We start from the raw sequence: 12125 nt of genomic DNA, 5'->3' as shown, positions 1-12125 counted from the left end.
TAAGCCCTTGATTGATGAACGATGTTTCAAAAGGAAAATAATTGTCCTTATTTCCAAGAAACGTCTTTATTTTTACTGCCCTGTTTCTAACAACGTTCGGTATTTTATTCACCCTAGATGTTTATCACACTTTTTGGTTTAGTGTATGGCCCCGTAAACCTAAAAAAAATTTAATTGGTTGCCTTAATGCAAATATTTTCGTAAAACAGTTTTTTTATAGCGGGGACATGCTCTTTTTGGGTTGTACGTATTGACAGCTTCAGGTCAATGGTGAAGCCTGTTTACAATAAAAAAGATAACAAACGCAATACCTGCATGCAAAGCCCTTCGTGCCACTGCTTCGAATTCGGCAAAACTGTCTAAAACATACACATGGTCTTCTTTTGGATTGGAAGCAATGTTGTTTAGTTCTTCCACATTTCCTGATTCAACTCCAAAGGTAAAAACTTCAACACCTGTTTAGCACATATACTTCAGTTTTCAGCACATGTACTTCATTTGTTATAACGAAGCAAAATAAATTAAGTTCCTGCGACAAAGTCGGATAATCATAAAAAACCTTGAAGCATTTGTCTAATGCCGCTTGTATCACATGTGTCAAAACTTAGAAGGCCACTGCGCCAGGCAATTACCAGTTGCTTACCGTTTCGGGTCAAGCGTTGTGCCACTCTTATCGGATCCCCGCCATTTGAACGCCCGTCAGTAATCAGCAATACAACTTTTTTGGATTCAGGTCTAGCATGGTCCAGAATATTCTGCAAGACAAGATAAGGCCATATATTTACCGTACTCAAGGTATAAAAAATCTGCAAGGTATAAATGTTAATATCGGCCTAGTTACTGTCTTAAACTGTACATGATATGAACAAACAACACATCATTTATACTGCATCTTGCAGTTGAACTCACACAATAAGTTAAAAGTTACGTACTGTCCGAATACAACTATCATACCTTAGCTTCCGTTAAACCTCCCAATGTGTAAGTTGAACCACTCCTGAAAAGTAACAGAAACAACTTGTAAAAAAACAACTACAAGAATACTCAGCCAGGATTTCCAACTGTTTTCTCCCCAACTGCTGTCCAGCACAAAGCTCTCATTCAGTATTAGCTTGTGACGTCATAATCAACCAGTCAAGTTTAGAAGAAAACTGTTTGTTTATATGTCAGCCTTTCCAAATTCAGGCAATACCGTATTTGCTCGATTGTAAGCCGCCCTCGTTTATAAGCCGCCCTCGATTGTAAGCCGCATGTTGAGGTGTTAAAAAAATAATGTAAGCCGCCCTCGATTGTAAGCCGCACGCTGGAATTTTAGATACGATTGTTTCCTAATACATCTTTCTGTAGTTATATGGTATGACTATTTGCCAATATCTGTTAGTTACGTTGATAACTGTACCCGACAGAACGTATATCGACGTATAATCTGTACACGCATACATGTTTTGAACCCGAAATAATTTAAAATGTTGGAGTGTAGAAATGATTTCGGTATAAAATTAAAATATAAGCCGCCCTCGATTATAAGCCGCACAACCGGCAGCTAAAAAACAATATAAGCCGCGGCTTACAATCGAGCAAATACGGTACTTAAAAAGCGGACAGAGAAACAGTCTTAAATATAGTGCATATCTGCAAATAAGAAGTATAAAACTTTTTTACTTACGCATAAGTTATTGCTGGCAGAGAAGTACCAAGTAGGGAGCATTTGTGGTCGTGGATGTTGTCGGCTGTCACCTGATCAACCCAAACTTGTGCGTTGTCTGCAAATGTGATAACAGCAACCCTGGTCGTGTCGTAAGACACTGGTATGCCGCTGACAAACCGAGCTACGAACCGAATCTGTAAGCGCATTTTCGTTTATATTACAGTCGTATTGCTTGATTGTCAGAAATTTCAATTGTACCTCGTCCTTAAAGTTTGGCAGCTGCACACTGTAAGATGCGTCTATCACGAAAACCAGATCAAGTTTGGGGTTGTTTCTTAAACGCAGCACATTGCGCTTGAATATTTCAACCTTCAAAACGTTTTAAAATTTAACAACCAATGGCATGAAAAATATCTACAAGTGGCAATGAAATAATGTTATACCACGTCATCGATGCGTGCCGTGTTCAAGTTGGATGCTTGAGATTGTAGGCGTGGTTTGTAAGGAATGCTTTTAATTTTTCCAAACTGCGCATGAGCATGACCGGCTGCATGAATAAGCAAAATGTTTTTGTTCATGTTACAATATTCTATGTAAGGAATACAAATGCCTAAATACACATTGAAAGCGACTTGCTTTATTATCACTGAATATGTCATTAACACTCGCCGAAACGTCTGATTAAGACTTTGTGTTTAAAAAACCTTAGTTTGTAGTTTGTTTACCGACTTTTTCGTCAAAGCACGTTGCGGTTTGAAGTTGTGAGTATCTGCTATTTACGAGACTTGGCTTAAATACGAAAAATCACTTACCGTGAGCATCTTGGGCTTCAACTTGGCAAAAAAATAATGCAGTTAACATTGCAATTTTGACAATACTACTCTCCATTTTTTGCCCGATAGGCCTAGGCATCCTGACGGACACAATTTTTGATTCTGTTTTTCAGTTTTTAATATTTTCGTTTTCCCAATTGATTGACATTATATTTCGGCAATAGTGGTCGAAAGAACGACCCTTTGCAAACAGAAATTTGCCAAACCTGTCGTTGCTTATATAGTTGCGCAAAATGTCTGCTTTTTTCAACAGACAAAAAACAGTTTGTGAAGTTTAACGAATTTGAACCGCATTGCTCCCACAGCAAAATCAGTTCCGCGAAAAACTTTCGCTGACGTTTATAGGATTTGCCGCTGATGTATGCAAACTTCAGAAACAGACGAAATCTGGGGTTTGTTAATCATCGGGGTTTTGGTTCTTTGTTTGTGGCGGGATGCTCGTCCCCAATCTATCGATGACATCCATCATCATGTATACAATGCTGATAAGCTAGGTTGTAAATATTTACGAAAACAGCAACAATTTGCTCAAGCATTGCCCTCTGCTACATTAGGCTGCTTTCTGTATGTCTGGGTCAAATATCGCTGTGAATTTGATTTATTGCAAGAATGAACTCATGCACAGTGCGACAATTAGACAATTATAAACACGTATTGCCATAAAAACATAAGCAATGACGGTATAAGTTGAGGCCGAACAAAACACAATTATTGCCCTTCAGGAAAATACCAGGTAAGCTTCGGATAAACAGAATTGTCACCTAAAAACACGTACTATATTACAATATACCAACCACGACTGAAACAGTTTTTAACAATTTTATGTTATAAAATGTAAGTAAACTACTATCAAACTAACAGAGGTAAAAAGTCCGTACCTTCCGAAATAACATCCAGCACACTCCCATGTTGATGAAGGTCAGATGATACTCGATCCAGCAAAACTGTTTGGGTCCATGAAGATAGCGGACTTCCCAAAAAATAGCTGCTTCCTAAAGTTCAATACCTTTAATATTTTGTTTGTTTTTTCGCCGTAAACGATTGACAGGAAAATCGAAAAAATATATTTCACTTACGGTAGCAAATTTCTTGTTCCAAAAACGAGACTGCAAAATTGGTTTCAAAAACGTTTGTTTGGAAATCATCCGTGTTGGAGGCATATTCTGCAATGTCGCTTATAGTGTACAGCCGTGGCCAAGACGGCTTGATCGCATCGAGTGCAACAGTTAACTGTGGATATATTGATCATTTAGGTTCGATTCAAAATTTACAAATTACTGATCGTTATGTTGCTTACTTGAGGTGGCGTGGAGATGTAGATCGCATGTAAGTTTTTCTTTAACGTAAATGTTTCGATTGCCGTCAACAAGTCATGAAGAAAAGACGAGTTAGTGGTAAATTTGTGTGCAAGAGTGCACATCGGATTGTTAATGTTTCGAACCGATTTTGGGCGAGAATCTTTGCACCTATAAAATAATTTCAACAGCAATTGTCACAATAAAAAATCAACATATCACGCAACTTACATGTCCCTCCAGTCTTCGTACTCGTATCGCCAATGAACAGCCAAATATCCTTTTGATTTTAGCGAATGAGACAAAAACCTGTTGGCCAACATCTGAATGTAAAACAGATTTTAAACATCTGTGCTTTATAATGACTTTTTTATCGGGTTAAATGTTATAATGCAGTGGTTCTTAACCAGAGGGGCACGCCCCCCTTGGGGGGCGCCAGACATTTCCAAGGGGGGAGTGAGCCAATGGATCACCTTCTCCTCAAATTATTTTAGCAAGTGTAGTGTATTGTTTGCGAGCACAAACGTTTTTTAAAAAAACGAATATGATGATGCCTTATGGCGTAACACAAACTTGAATAATGACATACGTGGCAAAGTTTTTAGTTTGTCAGTTTAGAACGTGGGTCACTAAATTTTTTAACTGCGGGCCGGATAATTTTAATAATCACGCTAGAGAGCCGCATGGGTTACAAGCCCTGTGCAGCTTTTCCCAAACTGGCACTCGCGAGGCGATTTTGACGAGACCGCATATGGTTCATGTCTTCCCATGATATTATTTGTATTCAGATTGTGCCGCTGTTTAATTGTAAAATTATGAAAAATGGAAAAGTGCCACATACCAAATAATGTACGTTTATTCTACCACAAAGAACTAAAAAGGCAATTTTTAACACACAGTTACTATTCTTTGCTTTTGTATGTGACATAACAAACTGCTTTTGGTTGACACTTATGCCTTGTAATTCTGTTAGACCAGGTAAAATTATTGCTAAAATGTTCTATGAATGTTTGCACAATCTTTAACGCCCCCGGGCCGTAATTAGGTCATCCCTGGTTTACAACATAGGCAACGGAAACTTCTGGTAGTTCCATTGCTGCATGTGTTCGATAAACTGTCGTTTTTTGGCTGTTTCAGGGGGACGTGAAGTGCCCGACAAACACCTTAGGGGGGCGTGGACAAAAAAAGAACCGCTGTTATAATGTATGGTATTTGCTAACTTTGGCATCGCTACGACGCACGGTATTTGCGGTAGGTAATAACTTACCCTAACATTAACGGGCCTTTTAACAAATTTTGAAATATCTTGCCATTGGTCGAACCAGTCTTTTCTGCTTCCCAAACATTTAGATCCGATTGCAAGCCCGACGCAGCCCAAGACTCGACTCACTTTTGTCACCGATTTTAAATTTCTAGGAAAAACCACAACATGTTAGATGAAAAAGATGGGGTTTGAGTAAAAACTTTTTTTTGCAGTATCAATAAAGACTGATCCACGACAACATGACGATGTACTTACATTTGCAAACCACTATTTTCTGTGAAGTCACGCAGATTGTCAACAGTCAAGTTTCTTGTCACAGTGATGTCATTAAAGGAGGTAAAATGATGCAAACCGGCCTCTCTCTTCCCGGACACATCACCGCATGTTACAAGTAAGTCAATGTGTTTTCCGCATTTCTTGTTGAACCTTAGTTAAAATCAGAAAACGAAAATTTAAATTCGATTCTGCACCATCGCGCAACAAGTATATTGCAAAACTCAAATGGGAAAGTCAATTTACTTACAATTTCATGTTTCCAACGGCAACGTATTGGCGAAGTAATTGTACGTCAACGATGTTATCCGCATTTTCTTCTACCACTGATTGAAATGTTTCGTCAAATATTTGAATGTCCACGTCACTTGTCGAATTACCTTCTCTGTCTGTTTCAAACAAAAACATGTTAATTTCGTAGTATAAACGTCATCCGCTAGCTAGCACATTAGGTTTATATGTAACGTAACGTTACTTACCTTCTTGGCTTAGTCTCATACGCGGATGGTGGTGAAATGGTGGAATAATTAGGGTTCTGTTTAGGGCTTTAGCGTACGGAACCGTCTCTTTAAATATCCTTTGCACAAACATAAAAATATGACACATAAATTACAGTTTTATTATGTCAAAATGACAACTTTATAGTAATAGATCAAAACCATCAATAGCACGACTTAAACTGACGAATACTGTTCGTCTTTTTAACTAACATACAGTAAAACCAATGGACGATAAAATCCTTGGTAAAACAGAATCAGTGGGTTCAGATAAAGGAATATATATATTTCGCCTATGTGGCACCATCAGTTCCTGGAAAACGAAATACGTCGACATAAAAATGAACTAGATTTTGTTTTACCAAGGATTTCATCGTCCATTGGTTTTACTGTATTACAGTTTAATATGTTGTTTGTAAATAGTACCTGAAAAGATTGTTCGGGCCCATGTTGTAAAACAGAATAGGAACGAGCAGTTTTTCTCGACTTCTGGTTAACGACCATTTTTTCCTTTGATTGTCCTGCTCCTGGGATATTTTGTTGGTAATTTTTCGTTTTGAATTTTCATCGTGTTTGTTCGCGAGCTTGTTACGCTGTTCGATTCGCATCAGAGTTATTCGCTTCATACCAAGGAAAACGGGGTGTGGAGTTGCCATCGAAATGCTTGAAGCATAGCCAAGTTTGTACTGTTAATTGTTAAAAACAAAAAAGTAAATTGAGTTTTGGGATCTTGAGCAAAAATCCAATTGCTGAGCTTAATTCTTTTGTAAGTTGGCAAACGTTTTTCCAGAGAAGCACGAAATAAAGTTTACCGGTTAGTAAGAAATTAGCAGGGTTTAAAAACCAATCAAGTCAACCTTACCAAACTTACCTGTTGTGTTTGCTGAATAGTAAGAAAAGTTGTACAAAAAGCTAACGAGACTATGATTACGAAAAGTCGTCGCAACATTAAAAACTTCCTTTTACGTTAATTGTAACCCTAATTTCATGTTTTGCTTCTCTTCTCTATGTTTGTCTGTTGTTGAACACCTTTCTTTCTGTACAAGCTGCTTCACTGAATGATATCAGCTGTAGAATACTGCTATAGTTCGCGTAATGTAGCCTGGGGCGATGCTTGAGGGCTTTTGTTTCTTTTCTTTGACGTAGTTACCAGGACATTCGAAACAGATTATCCCCTAAATTTTTGTTTCACTTTCGCATTATCAATTCACCGAAACAAGACTGACCATCTTACAACGAGGTCTTACAATAAAAGGGGTAATATAATTGAAATAGAAATAGGTATTCTGTCGCTTTTGTTAAAACATACATGGTCTTTATTCCTTGCGCGTTCAATACAGGTATTGGAAATATAAAGAAAGTTCATAAAAAGGTAATCAATTTAGAACATACCACTTTGATTCCCCATACAGTAAACACAATACACTTCATACAAATATTTTGTCGCATGGTGTCGCATGTGAGACACACATCAGAGAACACATATAACAGACACATTTTCGTACACTACTCGGTTTTAAAAAGCAATTATATCTTGGCATTTCATCACTATTTTTTATGAAACACTGTAGTTCGGAAGATTTGAATACGTTTGAAAGACAAATGCTTTATGCACAACTTACAAGAAACAAACTACTCATACTTTGCATGGGTGTAACACTATATACTTTCTTGTCTATACTGAAATGTGCACCTTTTTGAAGTGTCCTGGGAATTTTTAATCTCAACCTTATACTAAAAAGTATGATACCGAATAATAAAACTCGAGTCGAAGACGGTTTGATCAAAACTTTAAGATATTGCACTTTTTCAAAAATTAGTCCATCAACTTTTTTTCGGCCCTCAACACGGGCATGAACTTTTCTTCTCTTCCTCTGCGGGCTCCGGAATCGAAACATTTCCGCTGTTGGGCATTGCACGGGCAACCTGCTCTGCTTGTGCTGAGTCTCCGTTGGGTGAATCCGAATCCATTGACGAAACGTATTCTCGCATTCTTTTCATAACGAGATCAAGGAGCATGTTTACAGCCTTTTCGACGTTCTCTCCTGTAGCGGCACTGGATTCAATGTAGGGAATACTGCAATGAAAACATCGTGTTGAATTTGCGTTTTGTGTACTGTGTGCGGCAATTCTAACAACGCCTTTAATGATATGTGGCATTGCAAAAATTAATGGCAAAACCTCCTGTGCGGACGCTTCGTTGTTTGGTGATACCTAACATATACTTCAAAAGCCTAGTAGAATATACTTCGGGTTTTACCGGTGACAAATTGAACCCCGACGGGTTAAATCGTGTTGTTATACATTGGCATTTAGTCAGTGAGAGTGGTACCTACCCAACACTTTTGGCAAGCTCTTTTGCCTGTTCACTTTTAACTTCCCAGTTTGCTAAGTCGTTCTTGTTTCCAATTAAGATGATATCGGGATTGTCGCAGTAAGCCTGTTCTTTGATCTCGTCTGCGAAAAAATGTGTTTTATTTTAAATCTAGAGCATAACGAGCAAACGCCAAAACGTTTATTGTGTGGTTTTGTGGTTTCGCACATGTTTATGTTACATAATTCATGGTGAAATAAGTGATGTCGAAATAAACATCGCCGCATTTAAACAGCAATTCTGTCTGGCAGGTTAGCAAAGAAATTCTACTTTTCTATACAACCACAGCTGTATTTTTGACAACCGTACATACTTTGACAGGCGGAAACAGAAGAAAATTTGACCATGCGAGAAAACCTAATGCTGGCATCTCGAAAGCTGCCTTGGCTTTAGCTTAACGTAAATTATTAATCACTTCCTGGTTTTCGTATTATTTCGAAATTGTGCATCCAGAAAAACGCGTTGCAAATCTATTTGATGGCTATAATATGTTCGCATATATATTGTCTTGCTAAATTGATCGGTTCGTTTTGCGCCGATCAATATGTTCTCACTGAGCCACTGTCGCACGGATTGAAAGCTTGTCTCGCGTGAAAGATCAAACAGAAGTAGAAACCCCATCCCGTCACGAAAGAAGGCCTTCGTCAAACTGCGATACCTGAAACAAATAATTGATATGATTAGTTTGCCGGTCGTTTAGCTGTCTTTGCAACGACTCCTTCAAAATACGCAATCACTCGTAAAGCAGTGTAACCTTTTTATGGTTTAACAGCATATAAATAAAAATTAAATGAGATCCCATGACTTAAAATTAGCGAAGTGGTTGACCTAGAAACTGTTTAATTTTTAAAATCTGTCTCTTTTGTCTAATTTATGCATGTTAGTCACGCGAATTTCATTTTAGACACATGTCATTAAAATTGTAAAGCGTGACATTTTACTAGAAATAAACGACCCACAGTTTGGCTGCGGTCCGAAGTAGAAGCTACCTGTCAGACCATACAATTTGAAAAAATGTGTTGTTTGCAGGGCCATGTTATCAAAAAATATTGAATGGCCTCCATTTGTTTCGTAAAAAAATGAAACGTGTTTTATTAGAAGCGTTTGCTTGTTTTAAACCCCAGCAGGTCGCATCTTCCAGATCAAAAAGTGAAAGCAAACCCGTGGACTTACATATCGTGCAGCCATGTATGTCTACAAGAGTGACGCTAACACATTACTGCCGATTTTCGAATAATATTGGCCAATTACCACACCGGACTTCTCAGCAAATACCAGGAGTTTATCAGGACGTTGCTAAAATTCATGTATATTTAACAACACTATCCACAAACAATATGGAATGGTTGCGGCATTTTATGTACGCCAATCAAGTATAGAAAATGAGGTTTTATTTTGTTTGTTTATTGCAGAAAGTTTCGTCTTCAAAGACGTTTTTTGGCTACATGGCATTTTCGTTTCTCTTAAGCAAACTTCAAGGGCCGATAATGATTGAAAACATACGGTCGTTGCAAGAAAAGTTGGGTCTCATAGGGGGACAAAAAACGTTTAACCTTTCTTGGCCAGCTGTGTCCCATAGTTGCAAATGAATTTTCTTTTTTGAATCTTCCTCGTCGTCTTCAGGAAACTCGTAAAACTGCATAAACAAGATACAAAGTAAATAGGGCATGTACATCCCATCCTTCCTAATCTACAGAACACATCGATTAATAGTGTATATATGGTTTGACCGCCAGATCACAAGGCATTTGTACACCCCATGCGTCAATAGTCCTTAGCGATGCACTATGGCAGGGGTGGCCAACCCGCGGCTCGCGAGCCTCATGCGGCTCTTCCCCTGGTTTTATGCGGCTCTTACGTCGTTGTCGAAGTTTGGGGGCACTGTGTATATTTTGGTTAGTATGTCGCGATCTGGTACAAAAATTGTTAAATTTAAAGTAAAGCTTTAACAATCTTGCTTTTGAACAAACTTACTATCGGTATGGCCTCAAAGCTTGCCTTAAAACTGCAACCTTATGTGGCAAATGACTTGATTATGATGGCATATATTCAATTGTTGAACAATGAATGTTTGCTCATTGTTATGTACAATGCGAATGAGATACAAAGCAACAGCAATATTTACAACAAATGTGTTCCAAAGTAAATAATGCTTCAATCCGTTGTTTTTCGGGTTATGACGAACGTTATAGTTTATGGGCAGTTTGTCTTGGCTTTGAATTGAGCGAGTGTTGGTGGTGAATGCATTAGTGACGTCGCAATGAATTTAGTTTCGCCACTTTGCATTTTAGCTAAAATCGGCACCTAAGTTTGGGGCGCATGCGCGTTAGATGAAAATACCGCAAAGTTTTGCAGCAGGGAAAATCTTTTGAGTAAACAAATTTGTCGAGTTAGCCTTCAAACTGGCAGTGAAAAATGTTTTTTTTTTAATTCGTATGTTTTTGTTTGTTGGATTCGTTGAAATGAGAGTTTTGTGTGCGAAACAGTGCAAACCATTGATTATCGAAAATGACTGGCCCGTGGTCTGTACAAGTCAAATTGTGTCATTATTTTGTTGGTGTGCGACATTTAGAATAAATCTGGCTAAGCACAGGTTGCTGTGTGTGACGTAGTGACGAACCATTAAACATATGTGCTTATGTGTATATTGTGGCTCTTTGTGGTAATACAATAAAAAATATGGCTCTTAGGCTTTGACCGGTTGGCCACCCCTGCACTATGGTAACGTCCTAGGACCCTAGGTCATCGTTATGCAATTTTTGACCTACCAGCTTTTTAAGACGAAAATCGACACCGACTGTAGCTATGAACTTTTGCTTAAACTCTCCTTCCGTGTACTGATGCAGGAAACAGGTCTTCCCCACCCCTGAGTCGCCGAGTAGTAGCACTTTGATGAGGAAATCGTAGTTGGTGTCCAAATTGTCTTCCCCACCTGTACATGTAAATAATGAGATTATAGTTAAATACAAATCGCGGTTACTTGACTATATATTTAATAAGTGAATTCGCCTTATTGCAAAAACTGTTGCTTAGTAGGTTGTGGTTTGTGTTGATTTAGTAACAACGTGATCAGCTTTTCCGTGTGGACAGTGCAACAATGCAAGGCACAAAATAGATATGACGAAAGCGGATGTACTGGTATAAGCCTGTAGAAGAGGAAGCGGCCTGTTATCGCTCCATAGTTTTGTCCTATCACCAGTCTGGCACTCGACGACCTTACACTGTTAACGTACGGCACCAGCAGCACAAGTCACACAGTTCTTATGCTTTTACGGTGCAGATTCGCTGGTCAACCGTGTAAAGGCGCTATCAATTATTCATGATTAACTGGCAATATTACGACAATCGCAATGCAATACAACTCACGTTACAAAAGGCGATGGTGACAAAAATAAAATGCCATAAACTATCGCCAAAAATGTTGGCAAATATCCAAATTTATAATCACTTCACAAATTTTAAATGCTTATGTTTGCTACACCTACATTATAAAAAAGTTTTGGCTTAAAACAAAACCGAACTCACCATCTTCTTGTTGATATGACATCTTGGAAAACTAAATGTGATTCTATCCGTGACTGGTAGTGTAGCGGTTAGTCAACAGCGTGTACCGATGTCTGTGTGCAAGCCTCACCACAGCATAACCTCAACTCGCAAAATTCAATAATCAAACCTTTTACATTGAATGCATTCGATGGCAATTGATCTGCGAATTCGGCGCGTGACTGTTAATACCCACTACCGAGCCTATTGAATCCGTAAGCTGCCATCAAAGAAGATTATCACAAATTAAACGGGGGATTTCAACAATTCGTTTAAAGTTTCGTATTGTGTAAATAGGCTTTCAGAAATCGAGCAATGGAAAAGCCTTTCTATTGCTATAAGTTACTTAAAAGCATCATTTGAACACTAATATTTCGGCTATGTTTTTTTTTAAATTT

The 12125-nt window shown here is 38.3% G+C and overlaps 3 protein-coding genes across 3 annotated transcripts in view; all 3 read right to left on the bottom strand.

Annotated features, from left to right (window-relative positions):
- Positions 1-3011, bottom strand: part of LOC145224643 (sushi, von Willebrand factor type A, EGF and pentraxin domain-containing protein 1-like) — a 78312-nt gene extending 75301 nt beyond the window's left edge. Inside the window, exons 1-7 of the mRNA XM_080091180.1 lie at positions 2461-3011; positions 2092-2195; positions 1907-2017; positions 1667-1842; positions 955-997; positions 644-755; positions 312-455 (exon numbers count right to left, since the gene is read on the bottom strand). Coding sequence (XP_079947306.1) covers positions 312-455; positions 644-755; positions 955-997; positions 1667-1842; positions 1907-2017; positions 2092-2195; positions 2461-2560 — 790 coding nt within the window. The 5' untranslated portion in view covers positions 2561-3011. The remainder of the gene's footprint in view (positions 1-311; positions 456-643; positions 756-954; positions 998-1666; positions 1843-1906; positions 2018-2091; positions 2196-2460) is intronic.
- A 52-nt stretch (positions 3012-3063) lies between these two features.
- On the bottom strand, positions 3064-6883 carry LOC145224648 (uncharacterized). Its single transcript, XM_080091185.1, has 11 exons — positions 6682-6883; positions 6237-6496; positions 5793-5890; positions 5564-5702; positions 5296-5466; positions 5044-5188; positions 4008-4099; positions 3779-3947; positions 3558-3711; positions 3360-3473; positions 3064-3242 (listed from the first exon to the last, which is right to left on the bottom strand). Exons 1-11 carry the CDS (start codon positions 6757-6759, stop codon positions 3190-3192), a joined length of 1473 nt encoding a protein of 490 aa, XP_079947311.1. The 5' UTR covers positions 6760-6883; the 3' UTR covers positions 3064-3189.
- Positions 6884-7094: 211 nt separating this feature from the next.
- Positions 7095-11971, bottom strand: LOC145224680 (ras-related protein Rab-27B-like). Its single transcript, XM_080091230.1, has 6 exons — positions 11710-11971; positions 10953-11116; positions 9738-9820; positions 8739-8842; positions 8147-8267; positions 7095-7887 (listed from the first exon to the last, which is right to left on the bottom strand). Exons 1-6 carry the CDS (start codon positions 11729-11731, stop codon positions 7653-7655), a joined length of 729 nt encoding a protein of 242 aa, XP_079947356.1. The 5' UTR covers positions 11732-11971; the 3' UTR covers positions 7095-7652.
- Positions 11972-12125: the final 154 nt, after the last annotated feature.

Source organism: Phallusia mammillata, chromosome 4, assembly GCF_965637545.1.
Source record: "Phallusia mammillata chromosome 4, kaPhaMamm4.hap1.1, whole genome shotgun sequence".
Taxonomy (NCBI): Eukaryota; Metazoa; Chordata; class Ascidiacea; order Phlebobranchia; family Ascidiidae; genus Phallusia; species Phallusia mammillata.
The sequence above is the reverse complement of the archived record's forward strand: the minus strand, read 5'-3'. Positions and strand labels throughout refer to the sequence as shown.

Coding starts and splice junctions, on each gene's coding strand:
- LOC145224648 (XM_080091185.1), bottom strand. CDS start 6,759: ATGTTGCGACGACTTTTCGTAATCATAGTCTCGTTAGCTTTTTGTACA. Junction 6,497..6,681: donor CTATTCAGCAAACACAACAG/GTAAGTTTGGTA, acceptor AACAATTAACAG/TACAAACTTGGCTATGCTTC. Junction 3,712..3,778: donor ACATCTCCACGCCACCTCAA/GTAAGCAACATA, acceptor ATATATCCACAG/TTAACTGTTGCACTCGATGC.
- LOC145224680 (XM_080091230.1), bottom strand. CDS start 11,731: ATGTCATATCAACAAGAAGATG. Junction 11,117..11,709: donor GTCATATCAACAAGAAGATG/GTGAGTTCGGTT, acceptor TTACATGTACAG/GTGGGGAAGACAATTTGGAC. Junction 8,843..9,737: donor GACACAGCTGGCCAAGAAAG/GTTAAACGTTTT, acceptor TATTTGTTTCAG/GTATCGCAGTTTGACGAAGG.